This window comes from Motacilla alba, chromosome 13 (assembly GCF_015832195.1).
Source record: "Motacilla alba alba isolate MOTALB_02 chromosome 13, Motacilla_alba_V1.0_pri, whole genome shotgun sequence".
NCBI classification, from domain to species: Eukaryota; Metazoa; Chordata; class Aves; order Passeriformes; family Motacillidae; genus Motacilla; species Motacilla alba.
The window spans coordinates 319,967-338,232 of record NC_052028.1 but is presented as its reverse complement, the minus strand read 5'-3'; the positions used below and the strand labels follow the sequence as shown (position 1 = coordinate 338,232).

General features: G+C 41.7%; 1 protein-coding gene across 10 annotated transcripts in view; it reads right to left on the bottom strand.

Annotated features, from left to right (window-relative positions):
• The window catches only part of KCNIP1 (potassium voltage-gated channel interacting protein 1), a 285,944-nt gene that overhangs the window by 25,852 nt on the left and 241,826 nt on the right, over positions 1-18,266 (bottom strand). The window contains exon 1 of one of the 10 annotated variants that reach the window (XM_038149890.1): positions 11,585-11,713. The exons of the other annotated variants lie outside the window; for them this stretch is intronic. Coding sequence (XP_038005818.1) covers positions 11,585-11,693 — 109 coding nt within the window. The 5' untranslated portion in view covers positions 11,694-11,713. Of the gene's footprint in view, positions 1-11,584; positions 11,714-18,266 lie in introns of those variants that run through there. 10 annotated transcript variants of the gene reach the window in all.

Here is an 18,266-nt window from a genome sequence, read left to right as displayed (position 1 = left end):
TCCTCTGGGTGTCCTGGATGGCCAGAGCCGCTGGCAGGGGGCTCTGAGACCCTGGCATGCAGCCAAAGACACACGTGGGGTTTTGATCTTAGCCCGTGGAGCAAGTTACTAACTCTGTATGAAGAATTACAAGCCATACACACACAAGTTTAGATTGCATAGTAGAGATAATCACGAAGTGAAAGGAAGGATTTTTGAGTGCTGTACAAGGGGGTTTTAAGCCTTGTACGCAGGGGTCCAAGTTTTGTACATGGGGGTCAGGAGTTCTAAGATGGAGGGACTTGGGTGTGCCCTGTCCTCTTTCTTTCTCCTTCCTAACCTCCATGTCTTTGGTGGTGTTGGCACTCACAGATTGGTTTAGAGTAGAAAGTCACCATTCAATATAGATAGTAGGTATTGGAGAAAAAGTATAAACATGTAGTACGTAATATATGATATAAAAGATGGCACCAGCCCCTGGGAGGGCAGAGTGTGCCTTTGTCTGAGCTGCTGAACAGGCCACAGCAGTTCAGGGAGAAGAATCTTGTAGATAACCAACAATAAACAACCTTGAGAACAGACAACAGAAGACTACTGAGTCTTTCTTCGAAGGCACGGGTTGGAGGAGGGACTTTTCCATCTTTCGGGGTCATCCCAATCCGGGGGTGAAACCCCACACAGGGCCATATCTAGCTTGTGGTGATGCTCCCAAGAACAGCGGTTTCAGCCAACTGCCTCAGTCACAAATCCTTCCCCATCCTTCACACCTGGGGTTATTCCCTCAGGAAGGGAGTGAGTGGTCAGAGGAGTGTGAATTGTTTGCCTGTCCTGTACACTCTGCTATCAGCACTGTTGTTTTTACTGTTTGTTTTCTTAATCCATTGCTATTTCTAGCAAATTGTTCTTATCCTAACCCATGATCTTTACCTTTCTGTCTCCAATTCTCTTCTCCATCCCACTGGAGAGGGAGAAAGCGAATGAGGGGCACATGGTCTGAGGTGTATCAGTGGCAGCACCAGAGTAGGGATGAAACTGAGACCTCCCTGAACTCCCATGCAAGAGCCAAGCCACCAGCTGCTCCAGCCAGGCAGCAAAGCAAACAGGCAGGGAGCTGAAAGCCCAGCAGACAAGATAAAAAAGTTTCAGGAAACAAACAGTAGCTTAACAATTTCCTAAACTTGGCCCAGTTAGTGGTGCTGGGAATCTTACAACTTTGTCCTGTGGCAAAAGGTTATTTGGGACAAGCACAAAACTTCCTTCCATTTTTCTGTGTCCTTATTCTGCTTCTCCTGGAAGGCCAATAGGGACAACCACTGTAAGACACTCTACTAGGATGAAAATGCATCCAACTACACACTTGGTGAGTTGCCGTGAAGCCAAAATATTTAGTTATTTAAAACTTTACCATGCTCAGGGTTAGAAGATTTAGATTCTACTAATCTGTCTAAGGATCTTTCTGCTTCTAAAACTCAGTAATTCTCTAACTAGGAAAGGAAGGCCATGAGGTTTAGATCTTCCTAGGCTAGGGTCTAGCTTTGATCAGTCCCCTAAAAGCACTGGCAAATTCAGAGATCCGGTCTGTTTTTGAAATACCACCAACAGAGACTGATTTGAGACTAATAAACACCAGTGCTTGTAAACACTGGAGGTGTTCTGGCTGACAATGTCTGAGGACTTCTGTGGGCAGAAAACAAATACACAATCAGGAACATGACCAATGCCAGAATGCAGCTTATTAAATTTTCATGCTGACTCTGATTACTTTCATTTAGCAGTGCAGATGTTAAACCAGAATGAGGAGATAGAGTGCCCATGAGTACTGCGAAATGGCTAGCAATACGAGCAAGATTTGGAAAAGAGTCATTAGAGCAGATGTTGCACATGTTATAGGTCAAATGCCAATTAAGCCTAATCAATAATTTGCGAGAGCCAAATTATGATAAAAATAATAAAAAGAGAAAATTTATTTCACATTCAGATTACAATTTATGCCAGCCACGAATCAAAAAGGACAGAGCCAAGCCCGGGACTTTGGCTCTGGGTGAAAACACACAGCTCTGACCCCTCGTGTATCAGAGTGGTGAGTCCATGATTTGCTTGAGTCCAGTTCTTATACTCTGTTTCTTGTCCGGAGCTATGGTTTTCTTTGTCCTTTTCTCGATCTGATGGTCTTTCAATGTCTCTCCGGTCCAAGAATAATGCTATCAGATGGGTAAACAGTCCAGTCTCTGAAGTCTCAGGCATTATTCATATCCTCTCTTGTTTTTTCTCCAGCGAGCAGAATCTCGTCTCCTTTGAGACAAAAGCGGCCACGTAATACACATAGCAAGTCTGGAAATACATACATGTTGAATAGTGGCATTGGGCTTTCAAGTGTTTCGTGAGTTTCCCAGAGCTGTCTATTCATGTTAAGTTGATTATCGTTATGCTATCTTTTAAACATCAGTAGCCAGGTGGGCAGCTGATGTCTTGTACCTTGATTAAGATCTCTAGTTCCTGCATCCCCTCCCCTTCTTCACATGTAAATTCAGTGTGTCTATAGGTAGTATGTATGAGGTAACCTGGTTTCCCAATCCCAGCAGATGTAAGCAAGCCCCTTTCAGTTAGGGAAATGTGTCTGGACATGTCCTGTGTTATACCTTCTATAGGTGTAACTGTATTTTATTCAATCATGAATTTAGATATATTTATAACATACACTTGTGCACTGACCACTCTTACCAGTCAGCTGGTTTTAAAGAAGTCACAAAAACATTTGACTTCATGAGATTTCATAACTCTGATTGTTCCATTCTGTTTTAAGGGAGTCATGTAGCAGCTCTAATGCAATCCATAGGAGTGTCGTGGTTTGGAATGGGAGGAAATTCAGGGAAGTGATGCAAAGTTTTTTTTGTGCAACTGACAATCAGTGGAACCACTAAGAAGCTGGACACGCCTCTGTGAAACCCACATGTTAAAGACGAAAAAACCCGGGAACTCTTCTCTTTCCTTTCCGGTTGATGAGGAGGTGGCAGCCCCAGCCCCCGTCTCGGCCAGTCCTGCTGCGGCTGGGCCCCTTCCCCCTCCCCAGGCCGCCAGCTGCGCCCCCTCCATCAGCCCTGTTCTGGCCAGGCTGGGCACCTGTCCGGCAGCTCCCGTGCCCCCAGGAAAAGAAGAAGAAGATTTCTGTTCTCAGGGATGAAGATGATTTTAGAGATAGATAATGAGAACTTTGTGTCTTTGAATAGCTCATCTTTGAAACAATACCCCATAAGTCAGCACGGCCCATCAACAAGCTGTGGGAAGGCTTGTGGCAATGGGAAGGACTTCACAATGACAGGGTTCCCTGGGCGGCTGCCATTCGTGATGAAATTGAGAGCCACAAGAGAACTGGTTTTTTCCTCTTGTGGAGAAGTCTCCATAACCTTAACAAGAAGTACTTCTCTCCCAAAGTGAACTGAAGAAGGACTATTTTAGAGATGGTAAACTGACTGGAAATTTTAGGTTTGGTTTCTTTACATTGTTAGTGGGAAAGAAAAGGTTGTAAGGGGAGGAGAAGTGTTCTGAAGGGTTTGTTTTGATTCTCACTACTTTTTTTCTTTTAGTCACTAATAATAAAATTTTCTTTATACCCTTTTAAAGTTTTAAGCCTGCTTTGCCTTTCTCCTAATCCTATCTCACAGCAGAAAGTGAGTACATTGCTGATTAACCAGCACCAATACCTACCACACTCTTTAGTGCATTGACTGGGAAATTTTAAAATTGGGGTAATCTTAAATTGGTGAACCAAAACCACTACACGAAGGAAATCTGCCAAAGAGCAAGAGGCACAAGAAACAGTTGAGATGAATGTGCCATCATGGGTAAGCTCATGTCAGAGCAGGCTCTTTCCCTTTTGCTCTGGGCTCTGACATCTGGATGGGGACCACCAAAGAGAAAAGGCAACCAAGATCCACAACCTGTGATAGGAACTTTTATCTAGGATCAACCTAGGGAAGCCTGACCAGCCTGCAGGTGCACAGTCATATTTATTTTAGGGAGGAAGATATACTTAGCTTGAAATATTTTAAAAAGGTGCATGTGAAGAATAAAGAAGAAAAATTTCCTTTTCAGAATGCTTCAGATTTCATCTTGCAATGTCAATACTCCTTTTATTCATCTACATAAAAATTAATTGAGTTTTGGCCTAGTCACAGAATAATAGGACAATGGATAGCTAGAGCGCTGTACATGCAAAGACACACAAAGGCAATCTCTGTGAGGTGCCAGTCCTGCCCTGGCACCTGGGAGCCTTCACTCCTGCCCTGGGGCAGCAGGAGCAGCCCTGAGGTGTGGGCACAGGGCACTCCTGTCCCTCCAGCCCTAGAACAGGTCTGGCAGCTTCACCTTCACTACAGGACCTTTTGTGCCTAAACCTGTGAGAAATGATGCTCACTTTTAAAATTTCAAAGGTTTATTAAACTTTAACATAATACAACAAAGGACTGAATAAGGAAAAATTACAGTTCTGGGAGCGTGGAACTAAACCGCCATGTGCTCACCTACAAAATGCCTGCTCCACCTTTTATACCTATGGTGTTGCACCAGGTAACCCTAACCCCTCCCAAAGTCTGCCAATTAACTCTTCTCTGCCATCCATTGGTGGAGACTGCTTCCTTGCAACTTCATTGGAGATCAGGTGTTGCCAGGCTGCACCTCCTAGTGACAAGCCTGCCCTTCCCCCAAATGCCCCATGCAAGGGGCACAGCTACATGCCCTCCCTCCACATGTCCTGACTACCGTGTCTGTCCCTTGGCAACTGTACGGGGGAAAGGGGACTATGGAGAGAACAGAGGACATTCAAACAACAAATCACACATAACTATCCAGCAATAAAACTTGCTAGCATACTCATAATATTCATCCCTTAACTGCAAGAGCCAGCCATTGCATTACTCATCGATAACAAACCCCAGTGCTCTCAGGTGCACTCAGCTGCAGCAGCCCCTTGCACCAGGTGCAGTGACAGACCCCACCACTGGCACTGCCACAGCCACACATGGGCACACGGCTGCAGCAGGGAGCCAGGGACTGCCACAGCACTGCTGTCAGGAAGGGTAGTACACATAAAATGGACAAATTAAATGTTTTACTCTTTAAACTCTGTGAAACCTCTTTTTAAGAGAGAAGGAATTCATTTAGGACTTAATTAAGATACATTAAGATTAATTAGGACTTAATTAAGATACATTTGGTTATGCTCAATTCAAGGTTCCCATGTGTGGGTTTAAGAATTGCAGAAGAGGGCTTAAAGTAATGTTAATTATATTCCATTTATATCAACTATTTATATAGCTATCCCTTTCGAATTATAAGCATGTCTAACTCAATTCCTTCAAGAAAAGCAGACTTATCCTGAAATTCTTGAGGATCCTCTTCAGTCAAAAGAAATCTCTCCCCCTAGAACCATAAATGTATTAAGCCAAGTGAAATTATTCCAGATTTCAAAACATGACACTTTCAAATAGTTTTCTTGTGGTTCTTGAACGTTTCCAAAAACAAGGAGACAACCATGAAAGGTCTGTATCTAGATGAGTGATGCTTCATGTCAATGAGAATGGGTTCAGCATGAATGGGGGAAGCTGCAGCACAACTCTAATTTTAAGACTTACTAATAACAGTGTGTCCATGATACTTTGGAAAATCAGTGTAAAAGATGAGCAATTTTTAACATTTCACCAGAGTGAAGCCATCTCAGACACTGCCCTGGGGTTGGTGGAAGGACGTGTCTTCAAAACCCTGATGGGCTTTTCCAGAGTTCACACAGTCAGCGTCAGGTCACACACTTCTTGTTCCTTCCCCTCAATGCCCCCTTTCCTTCCCTGCCTCCTCCTGCAGGGATAGGAGAATCTCCTGCCCTTGCTGGACTTGCTGCTGTGGGGCTGTTCACCTGCTCTCAGTACACTGAGGCTGGCACGGCTCACAGGAGCTCACTGCAGCAATGGGAACAGAAACCATAGCTGACTGCTCCTCACAGGCCAAATGAAAAATTACTAAACAGATCTGTCTGCAAGATTTCAAACATCTTTTGTGTAATGATGATGTAAGTTATCTTTAATGGTATAAGCAAAAAAACTATTTTTCAACCTGGCCGTATCTCTTTAAAGTGAATGCTGTTTTCACACTATTTAACTTCTATAATTTAAACATGTATGTCAAGCGGAAAAAAACTCTACATTTATTTTCCTTTCTGCTGCAATAAGAAACCACATTTATTTCATATAAAATTTATCACCATTATTTATTAGCAGGCAGAAAGCTTCTGGGTATAATAAAAATTTGGTACATAAAGCTGCAGCTTGCCTGAGGAGAGGGGGAATTAACTGTAATAAAACTCATTTAAAGAGCCTCATAGTAACACTTCAGAAATAATAGAAAGAAGAGGGGAGAAGCAAGAAGAAAAATACAGATTTTTTTGGTATATCACAAAATATTTTCTGTTCTTTCTGCTAAATTCTCATATGAAAAGAAAAGACAAGTTTTCCTCTCTTGGCTACATTTAAGAATATACATGGAAGGAGTATTTTCTTTTCCACACTTGCTAACATTTTATCTCTTGACAGACAGAAATTATGTCTGATAATTTCTTCCTGAGTATCAGATTATTACATTCCTCTTTTAGAGATTTTTGATAGCCACCACACACAGGAGGGGTCAGCTCTTGAAGCATACCCAACCTTGTGGTTACATGTTGAGGCCAGCTTGCACAGCTTCACTCAGCAAAATAATTCCAGAAACACCTAGAAACGCACTTGTAACACAATGGCAGGACTGAAGAGACAAAAGAGAACTTAGGGAGACATTCAGGACTTGTGTACTCCAGACTGCACATAGGGACAGCACACAGGGACATCGCTCTTGCCTGGCTAAGCGAAGCAGGCAGGGATGCCAATTCCTTTAGTAAGGTATCATCCTTACTGTGTGCATTTTCTATTAGATATTGGCTGTATTTCCCACTATTGGAAAGAAAAATAAATAATCTTCCTGTGAAAATTAAATCCCTTCAGATTATACTTCAGAATTCTGTTTCAGTCTTCAGGAGGTTGGGTTGTTTTTTTATTACCTTGTTTTGGAAACACTCTTTGCTAAACAAAGTAACCTGCACGGAACTAATGTACAATTCTGCCTGAATCCCTCATGATCCAACAGTTCTTCCTTTCCAAAGTACAGATAATAAACAGTGAGAGAACAGAAAGCCAGACTCATCAGGTATAGTTTGGTCTGTAACAATGGATCACAGACACTGTAACATCTATCAAGCAGCCTGACAGCTGATTCAAGAGCATTGGGGAATCCCTACCCTCCACAGCCAACATTTCCATGGTTATAAATGAAGAATAACTTTGACAGCTACAAGCTCTACATGGACAAACTCAGCTTTAGTGATGCTGCCATTCAGTTCAGAAAATGTTGTGCATGTATTTTTCTTGGATCATATTAGCTTTTCCTTAAAACCAACCCCTGCCTCGCAGGCAGTGCAGGTACTAAAGCTTGCACCCTTCTCCCCGATGGCTGCCTGATGCCTCTACCTCTGCTGCAGCTGGATGGGATGTGGAACCCCATGGATGAGGGCAGGACCCAGCACCACATCCTGGCTCAGGGAGCTGCACTTCTGACATGCATGGCCACCTGGAGCCTGAGAGTGTGCAAGGTGGATTTTAGGCAGCAATTACAGTCCACAGTCTCTCTTGCAGCTCTAGAAAATGGGTAAAGCATAAGCTCCTCCTCTTCAGAAATGTGTTAGATCATCTTATCATCAGTGCATTTTATCTTGGAAAAAACTGAAGCCAAACAAAAATTATTGTAAAAAATAAAACTGAGGATTTCCATCAAGCTTTGTACAGTTCAATTATTTTTATTTTAAAATAGTCTACGGAATATTAAGTGCTTTTTACAACCTTGTTCCCAGCAGATAAAGGATGCATGTGGGGACAAAGTCTGAAGGGATAGAGACAAGATGCAAGGGAAGAAGCATATCCAGGTACAAAACTCATGCACTGTTGCATTTTTATATACATGGAAAATTTCAGAAGCTCAACAATCATGGAATATGGTGTGGGATATGTTAGAAATTTTGCTGTCGTATATTGGTATATTCTTTTTGCATGTCTACCATGTTATTTTAAGAAAGGCCCATTTTAAGTTGTGCTTAATAAAATACCTAATCAAGATAGTTATCTAGCTGTTGCATCACTATTACAAAAGTTTGCACTTTTCAAACCATTAACAAACTTCTAAGTTAGCTTAGCACCCAAGTCCTTCAAACACTGATGCACAAAGCACAATAAGCAGGTCTACTTCACACACTAGCGCACTTTTTATCTTCCCCTCAGCACTCTGCCCATCCCACTAAAAACACATCCCTTTCTTCTCGTGGCCATCTGCTCCAGAATTTCAAGGAGGGCACTTCTATACTTCAAGTCATGATCACTTTCATACCAGCAATTAAAGAACATGACCTGGGGAAGTGTGGGGGAGGGCATTGCCAAAGTCAGTCAGATGACACCCCCTACTTTCAAATTCCTTACAGAGCATTAGTATCTCACTGTAATCAACCCAAAGCAAGGGGTATGAGGTAGCTGTTCCTGCCCTGCCATGTGCTGTCTGTGGGGAGCTGACACTGCACCAAGAGCAAGAAGGGAACAGTTCCTCAACCAGAACCTCTGTAAGACAATCCTAAACATGAGGCTGTGTGGAATGTGTCCCATGATATTCTCATCCTGTTTTTGTTCCTAGCTTCCCAGGACTGGTGATCACTGTGTTTTCCCTACCTTTAGGGAACTGGGAGACCAAAGACAGGCCCTTCTATTTTCCCCTGTATGGGAGAAACAGCTAAAAGAGAGTGAGGGATACAGGACTATGTAATTTTTTTTCACCTTTCACTTCAGTTCTTGGGAAGTACTGAAACAACCAATGATGCATGGTCACTGAATGGCCAGAACTGCTGGAGAACATTTCTCAGAGTGCATCCTTGTGCAGAGGAGAGAAACAGAGAATGCACTACATCTCCAACCCAGTAATCCTTTTTTACCCTATCTCACATATCATTCACTCCTGGAAGGTGGGGAATAGAATGGTCTTTGAAACCGCTGTGAGTCAGATGGAAACTGACTTGACAGCTGGGAAGAACTGAGAAAAGGCCTGAAGATTCCTACTGATGGATTTCAATAAAGACAGACGCAAAGGGCTACAAGTCTGACAACAGCGCAAAGCACACAGGTACAGGTGGAGATCTACACATGATCCTGGGTCAGGAGCTGAACAAAAATGACTGGTCTCAAGAGACTGCAAAGACAGCAAGGACTTGCCCAGAAGTATTCACTGGAACAGGCTTTTCCAGCCAGTTTTTTTCTCTGTATGGGGGGTTTTTCATTATTAGTATTCTTTATTTAAACAGAACAAAGGAATATGGTTTACGTAAGCCCATTCCATCTTCAGAAGAGAACAGTTCTAAAAGAAATATACATAGCCGATTGCAGTGTCTTATTTTAGTATTATAACGCACAGCTGTGACAACACAGCTGGAATTTCTAGCTGTTTAATAAGGTTTTTATTTTTAATAAGTAAAAGTAGTGATCATTTCTAGTGATTATAAAGTTGTGAGAAATACTTGCATTGCAACGTAAGCATCCACTTTGCCATTTCCATTGTTGCCACCAGCACATCAAAGAAAACAACTTAATGTCACATTTAAAGATCTCTGACTTCTTGAAATCTGTATTGCATGACATTAACAACCACTCACATTATATTAATGTTCTAATTTTACATATAAATAATTCTTAGCACAGGAACAGAGTCAAAAGGGGAAAATGCAAGCTCATCTAATAAGTACCAAATAAATATATCTTGGTTTCCAAATGAACTATTTTGCAGCCAGAAACACATATTTCCAATAAAAACTATTCAAATCTGATCAGGTTTATAATACTGTGTTCCTACATGTTGTCGGCAGCCCATGCAATCAGAGCTCTGTGTACCACTAACTGTGGTCCCTTACAGAGGTAAATGTCACCCCCTCCTGCACCTGCACGGATGGAGCAGTCACTGACTGCTGACCACCAACAAGCACAGGCAAAGCTGTTCCATGAATTCAATGTGGGCTATTTGCTCACTTTTACTCCTTTCACCTTCACACTCACATCTTTCTCACCTGTCATATACTTGGCTTTGCTGGGGAAACACTGGGGAGACTCTTCTAGGAAAAGTAATTGCTTCAGGAACAGACACTGGAATTATAGTAATTAGGTCTGCAAAGGAGGTATAAAAACATTCTTGCAGTTAATGCAAAAAAAGTGTAATAGCAATGTAAATGCATCAACATTTGACTTGGCACCTATTTTTAAGGTGAGCATTTCTGCTGCCATTATTTGAAATTAGTTGTCATTGCTGGAGATCTTAATTTATTTGTAATTATGTAATTGCAATCCAGTGACATTCTAAGAGTAAACTAAAAGCTCCCACGATATTAATTTTGAAATAAGGAAATCAATCATGTAATAACAAATACATGCTGATTATATCTCTTAATATAAATAATTCTTAATTAAGCAATTTTTAGTATTTTTTCCTAATTCTGCAGGAGGATTTCTAGGATTATGTGACAGCATTGATTTTACTGTAGTAGGGTAAAATTCCATCTGCTTTTCTTGTTCCAGTAAAACAGATTCAATATATAAATTTTCTTTACTTTTTTTGGAATCTTTTGCCAGCCTGTACTAACCCATATCTTGAAGAAATCTGAATAAAAAACCATAGGTGTTTATGCTTGTATTTTATCTTTACTATTTCCTTTGGTAGATAAACTCAGTGACTTGGGGGTCCCTTTACTTTAAAAAATACCTCACTTGCATAATCAGGAAGTTATTTTCTTTAAAAATTCAGTGATACCTACATACCTTTATGAAAAGATGAACTGTAAACCACACTTAGTTAAAACCCATGTGCTTTACATCTGGGAAAACCTTTAATACAAAAAAAGTTCACTACATTCATTTGAGTTCATTACATTGATTCTCTACAAGTCGGAGACAGACCAAATCTTCCAGCTGGTGAAAACAGAAATATTTATTCTTAGGTTATTTTGCTGAAGTATCTGGAATGGCAATTACAGCAAAGTTTTGTTTTGTTCATATTCAATCCATCATTTAATCTGCAAATGTCACAACAAAACTCTTGTAGCCTTATGAAATCACACACCTAATTATCAGTTCTGGTTCCTTCATCCCAAGAGGCCCTCTCCTTTTTCAAGTTTGGTACTAATTCATTGTCAATAGAGAGTAAGAATTAACAGTAAAAAAAATAATTAGGAAAACTTAAATAATACGCAAGGCAAAAACCATCACAGCTTCAGATTCTCTCTGGCTAAGGTAATATATCAAAAGCAAACAAAAGTCCTCAATAAAGCATAAATCAGAATTACCTCTTTGCAGCCTGTATGATTCTTAATAAAGACGAAGCCCGCACTGACAATTTGTGCACTGACAGACACCACTTTCCTCCCACAGCCATCTGCTGCCTACACTGGCTACACTCACATGCATTTAAACACAAGCAAACAGGCGCTGCAAAACTGGCGTTCTCTTACCATCAGACAAATCAATTAGCCCGAGGTAGTGCAAAAGTTTCAGAGAGGAGCACACCACCACCACAATCCCCAAAGTCTGGAGTCCCTCTGACTCGCCTTTAGTCCACATCCTGCAAGGCACCACACGGACACCACTGGTGTGCCTGCAAACAACTGCCAGGCATCAGAAGCTGAGAAATCCTGTTACAAGCTTTCCTTCCTGCTGCTCAGCTAAGTGCACAGCACATTCCCCTCTCCCCCTCTCTCACTCCCTCTGTTTCCCAAACTCTCCCCTCCCCTCTCACTTGTTTGCTTTTGGTTTTTTTTGGTTTTTTTTTTTTTGTTGTTGTTGTTTTGTTTTGTTTTGAACATGCAAGCAAGTTCTGCATTAAACCATAATCTAAGGTTTTATTTTATTTCACCTCAGGGTAATTCTCTCAGGAGTTTGCTCTGCTCCAGAACAACTGAGCACCATGCTGCTAACCTCAGCAACATCTCACACCTTTATTTTTTATTTTCTAAATACCTGTGATACCAGTTGCATTCGAGATTTTCTCAGTAATTCTGCCAATGCAGATGCTTTTTGTCAATGCCTCTTCTGTACTGCATAAGAGAATAAGAGACACTGTAGGGGAGGAAATGGCTTTCCTTTTCTGAATGCCTCCCTTCACCCACAACATGCTGGGACAAACAAAATCACACTTCCGACATCCATGTGTGCACCCACACCCAGCCCAGGAGCTGCAGAGTAATTCCGCCTGTTAACAGCTCCCCTGGGATACACAGCAGGACAGCCAGAAGTGCAACCCAGCATCTCCAATGCAGCCACACTGGGGTGGGCCAGGCTGGCTGAACAAGCTCCCCTTGGAGGCAGCTGAGGCAGAACAGTAATTTCCACCGTTTCATCTCAGTGTTTCACCAGGCTGCTGGCACTGGGCAGCACTGTGGGCTGCTCACAAGCTGATTATGTATTTCCCCATTATCACCACAGATGAGAAAACACTTGGCAGAGTGAGAGTTTTATCAGGATGGCAGCAGATGCAATATTGCTACACCAGTAAGAGCTGGGTTTTTCAAGCATGCTATTAGACGGTGGTAGTCCCATGCAGGATGTTCAGGAGAACTGAGCTCACCGATGCCTTTTATTCTACTGGACTCTGAGGCTGCTGCATCCCCACACTCCAGCCCAGTCCAGGCAATCAGAAGCTCCCCTTTCCTGCAGTTCCCAGGGAGCAGGGCAGGCTGCCTTTCACCTACAACACTAGTCCACAGCCTCTCCTGGTGCTGACTCTGCCTTAAACTGCTGGTGAACACCAACATCAGGTGCAGCATCTCAACAGGATTTTGTGCATCGCAGTATCTAAATAGTGCACTTGGATTGCTAAGAGATGCTGATAGTGAGGCCAGGTTGGAGGTGCAGACTACTCACACATACTTGAGTGATCAAATCAACAAGCAATGAGCAGTTTAATTGAATTTGAGCTTTATTTCTGTACACAGGTGGCCAAGGAGAACACACTAGCAAATGTGTTATAAGGATTCTGTGCCATGGGCATCCACCTTCCCAGAGCTCAGTGGCATCATATCAAAGCCACTTCCCCTGATAAATACTTTAGACCAAAGGACTTTTTAGTGCTCTGTAGCATCTGCCATATTAGGTTTTCATTGCCCTGGATGTATGGCTGGCTACAATGCCACATCATGTTTCATACCTCCCAGATTAACACATCCAGCTTTAAAACCTTCAAGGATCTGAAATGTCTGTACTATCAAATCTCTTCCAGATAAAGAGAGGAGAACTTGAAAGAGTAACATGATAAGCAGACCTCAAAACATTTAGATAATTCATTAGTGTACCATGTCCTGTTTCAATAAAAAACCAAACTACTGCTACAAAACCCCCAAATAAACAAAAAGTCATGCCCCGCCATCACGTAAGGTTTGGACAGGAATAATGACCACAAAAATAGCCAGATTCTTTCCTGTCTATGGAAGTGATGTTTGTCAGACTTAGTCTGGTGGGCTTTGCACTGTTTTCTTAGACTCCTTAAGTTTACAGATCCTAAAGAGTGCACAGACTCACAGCCCACTTCACACACTTCTTCCCAGGGACTTTGTTTACTTACAGATACATTTAGTCACAAAGTTTCTTCCCAGCAATGCACAAACATGCTGCAACCAATAAAAAAAAAAGGGAAACTAAAAAAAATTATGCTATAATGAGTAATGAAGATCAAAGCACCTGGCTCCCCAAAGGTGTGTCTTGCAATTCTATGGTTCTCTCACCCTAGTATCTTAACTCCACAGCTCCTAAAGCCCTGCAGCAGCACCTCAGCAAGAGAAAGGGGAAAGACACAGCCAAGTGTGAGTTCCATTGTTTGTGCTACTGCAATTTATGCCAAGGCAACGTGTTCGATGCTTTAGGCATTCCTGATACAAGCAGCTCCAAAAGAAGATGCAGTTTTGTTCCCTCGAGTGCTCACTGCTTGAAGTGAGCCAGCATTCATGCATGCCAGAAGCTCAGAATTCATTTAACAATATATCCAATGCTGTAAAGACCAAATCGTGATTTTTCTGAGGTCGAGTCAGTTTTCAAACAACCTTGGAGGGAATGCTGAATGAGAATTTTCTCATTCAGGACCTTCAGACTGGTTTAGGATTACCCTGATGCTGGCAGCTCCTCCTAGATGCTGCTTTTTCTCTCCCATTTCCCAAAACTACTCAAAATTGCCACTTGGTTCATTGTTCACCTGCTTGCTTGTGCCCCAATGTGGAGACCCTGGGCGGGGGGGGACATTCCCTGGTTTAGGGAGACACAACAAGCTTCCCTCAAAAAGCTGTTAGACCCCATTGGCTCCTTCCCCTGTTCCTACTCTGTTCCTGTGTCCCTGAGCCCCTCCTCCCTATTCCCTGATTGGCCTTCGTCTTTGTACTGCCCAGAGACCAAGTTCACCCCCAGGCCTTTTGGCAGACTGAAACTTAAACGCTCTATGTGGGGGTGCTGGGACCTGAACATCTCACCGCACGGCTGAATTAAACATCTGTACATATTATGCAAAGGCCCTTTTTGCTTCCTTACCCTGGACTATACTAGCAGCAATTCAGCTTGCTACACCCCAATAACAGGGATTCCTCATGTTGGGCACATATCAGGGTCATGCTGTGCTAACTTTTAATGGAAAATGCTGTTAAGTTGCCTCATATGCAGAGCACCAAGTGCCCCCATCCATACAACCATCCAGCTTGGAAGCCACATAATGACCTACTGTTATGGTTTATGATTAACCCAAATCAGCCTTCCTTAAGAATTCAAATAATCACAAGTGATTGACTGAAGAGCTGACTACAGATGTGTCATGGGAGGCAAACCCTATGGACCCAAATACTCATGTGTTTTCCCCATAATAAGAACTAATTTCAGTAAGGGATAGAGCTTTCCTCAACAGCTGGGCCCATTCCCTACAGTCACACTAATTCTTTACTGTAGCATTGAGCTAATGAGAGAGATTTAAACCGATTTGGTTCTGTGATTTAAACCAAAGAAAGGCTATGCAGCTTAGTTTTCCAGAGGAAATCTGCAGAGAAATAGAGGATCATCAACTCTTAAAAAGAGGCAGAAATATTAATCAAGATATTATTAGATATTTTGAGTTGCTTCTGAAGCAATGAGGAAATGAGGAAAACCCCAAACCATTGCCAAATAAATATTGTGTGTGACTTTTTTTCTTCTTTTTCTTCTTTTCTTTTTTTAAAATTTCTACAGAACTCTGCTCTGCAATCTAAAAACCATGCTGCATATTCAGGTTTTGGATTGATGCCTCCCAAACATTTCTAATATTCTGCAAAATACATGCTGTCATCCTTAGACAAGGTAGGCAGCTCAAGGGACTATGACTTTACCTAGAATCACATATGGAATAAACGGCACAAACTAAACTGCCTGGTTTTCTACTGTCAACACTGATCAACAGATTTTGCAGAACAGCAGCTGAAAGAACATTTTTCTTGTTATATACAGACAAGGTTAAGCTCACCAATGAAGCAGTAAGCTTTGTTTTTAACAAATTTTAAATAATAAGGATGTAAAATGCCTAATGTTAAAATATCAGATGTTCTGTTAATAGAGATAGCTGTTCCTGCTAGTGCCTACTGTATACATCTCTCATATGCAGCAAAAGGAGTTGAATGCCTCAATTAGATGCAGAAAAGGTATGCACAACATGTGTACTCTGAGAATGTAAGTGGGAGCTTCATGAAGATCAATCAAAATAATATGTAATGAAAAGTCTTTTCTGGTAATAGAAGAATCATATAAATTATTTGTGTAATCTATAATTAGCTCTTAAAAGTAGTTGGGGGGAAATAATGCATCAAACAGATGAAAAATACCCAGCAAAATGGAGAATAATATTCCTCTCAGCTGAAGCTTCTCCAATGACCAAGCTATTTGGAACAGATTTATACATTTGCAGAGGAGGATTTGTCTCCTCATTTTGCATAATACAAATGCAGCATGACATGTTCAATACCCATACCTTTAGAAAACTCAGTGGTATTCTGTGATTTGCATGGTTTAAAACTCTTAAGTATCTGAATTTTGTCATTTTGATGAACTACTCCTTTGCTGTTGTGTTATGATAAAGAATAAATAGGAACATCTGAATGATTCTTCTTGTCGAGTACATTATTTCATACACACCCAGAACAGTTCTGTTTACCTGTCTTCTGACAGTCAGCAGTCCTGAATGGTCTTCTCACATGGCTGCTGTCCATAAATCTATTTCCACTGCAGATTTCTGAAGCCTGTCCACTTGTGGTTTGTTTTAAAAGTGGCATAATGATTCACAGCACGGCAGCATCAAGAGTATGAATTTACTATTCCATACATATTTATCCAATGAGTTCTTTTGTGTGTACATAAAGTTAGCTGGTTTCGTTGCTGTTTTGATTTAACATTATTCAAACCAAAATGAAAACTAGGTCTTTCTTGTGACCAACTTTAATTTACCTAGTCCCAAGCAATGATATGTGGTGCTTAAATTGAAGGATTTTTGTTAGAGAGCATTTTAGGCAGATGCTGTGGCCTATGTGCACAGCCCTGCAGACAAAAAACAACGGATATTCTGTGGATTTAGAAGCATGCTTGCCAACACTTCGGGTACGTGCCTGATAGCAGAAGCATGCTGTCCTTGGACAGCCAGCATGAGAAAGTTTGCCAACTGAAGAAGATGTGAAAGAACATGGTCTGAAGATTCTAGCAGAGGATGAGAAGATGTTCTACTGATATCGCTGACAAGCTGAGCTATGTGACCAAGATATGTTTAAGAAATAGTCTTTGTTTTATGTATAAGTTCTTTGTTAAACAATCAGATACTTTCCAATGTCGCTTGAACCCTGGAACCATATAAATGTACCCTGAAACTAACAATAAATGGAGCATTGATCATACTTCTATGAAGACTCGATCTTTGACTCTGGAGGCCCCTCTTCCTTTTTTCCCCTACCCCTACTCTCTGTCCGGCAAGAGATTTTTATCAGCTTGCCTTGGTCACCAGTCATTTCTCTGTCCTGTTCACGCCCATCCATATTTCTCAGTTTTCTCTGGATCTCACTAGCCCCAAAGAATTTGTGTCCTCTGGAAGTTGTGTGATGAGAAAACCACTTATTGATAACTACTGACTACAATAAAAAAAAAAAAGGCTGTGAATAAATTTAGAAGTTTGATGTTTAAGTAACTGATGATTTAGAGCAAGTCCAAAAAATCTCCACAGCCATTTGGTGCCAATGAGCTCAGGTCTCTGCCCATTTGCACCACTACAATTCCAGCCTGACCCCTCTGACGGCAGATTAATTGGATTTCATATCACACTGGTATTTCCCAGCAGATATCCACCAGCTAGAACAATTTTTTTCTAAGTCCTGCGTAATTGCTACTTACTACATTTGTCAGTAGAGGTACATTCAGTATAAGGATAGATTAACCACAAATATCTCCTTAGTTAGTTTGGATAACACAGAAATTGGGATGTTTTTCTATTAGTGCTACCCCGGGGGCTGGGAATAAAGAACTCAGTTCTTCAGCTGCCATTTCCTTGCTGTGTGAGCACAGGGAAATAACTTGCAGATGAACCCTTGTCCTGACATAGTATCAATTTTTCTGCTATAACAAAACCAGTTCTAATTCCTTCAACATTTCCCCCTTGGTTCAGTTATTCTGATGCATGTGAAGGTGCTGCTATCTTTGTGCTATCAGAATCTCGCTGCTTGCTGACAATGGTAGGTGGTTGTGGGGTCCAAGGATCCAGGGACCCATGAGGAGTAGCAGGAGGACCCCCCCCACCCCGTTCAGAGTACTGTCTCGAGCCAGTGATTCCCAGCCTTCTGTGAGCCTGTTGGCACAATTCACATCGTCAACTTCACAACACACAGGAATAGCTCTGAAAGGTTCCAGAAATCTAATACATCATTCCTGACTTTTTCCAGAAGAGTTGGCAGCACAGACAGGCACATCCCACCTTGAAGTGAGGGTTTGCCTTTACACTGGAGCTCATGATGGCAAAAGCTGAGTTAGTGTTAGCAATGCACACCCAGGTCATGAGAAGACCAGCAACCAACAAACCAGAGAACCTTGAAGGACTAACCTGAACCACAGTTTACATGCACAGTCTGAAACCACAATAGAGGCAATAAATAATTAATGAAA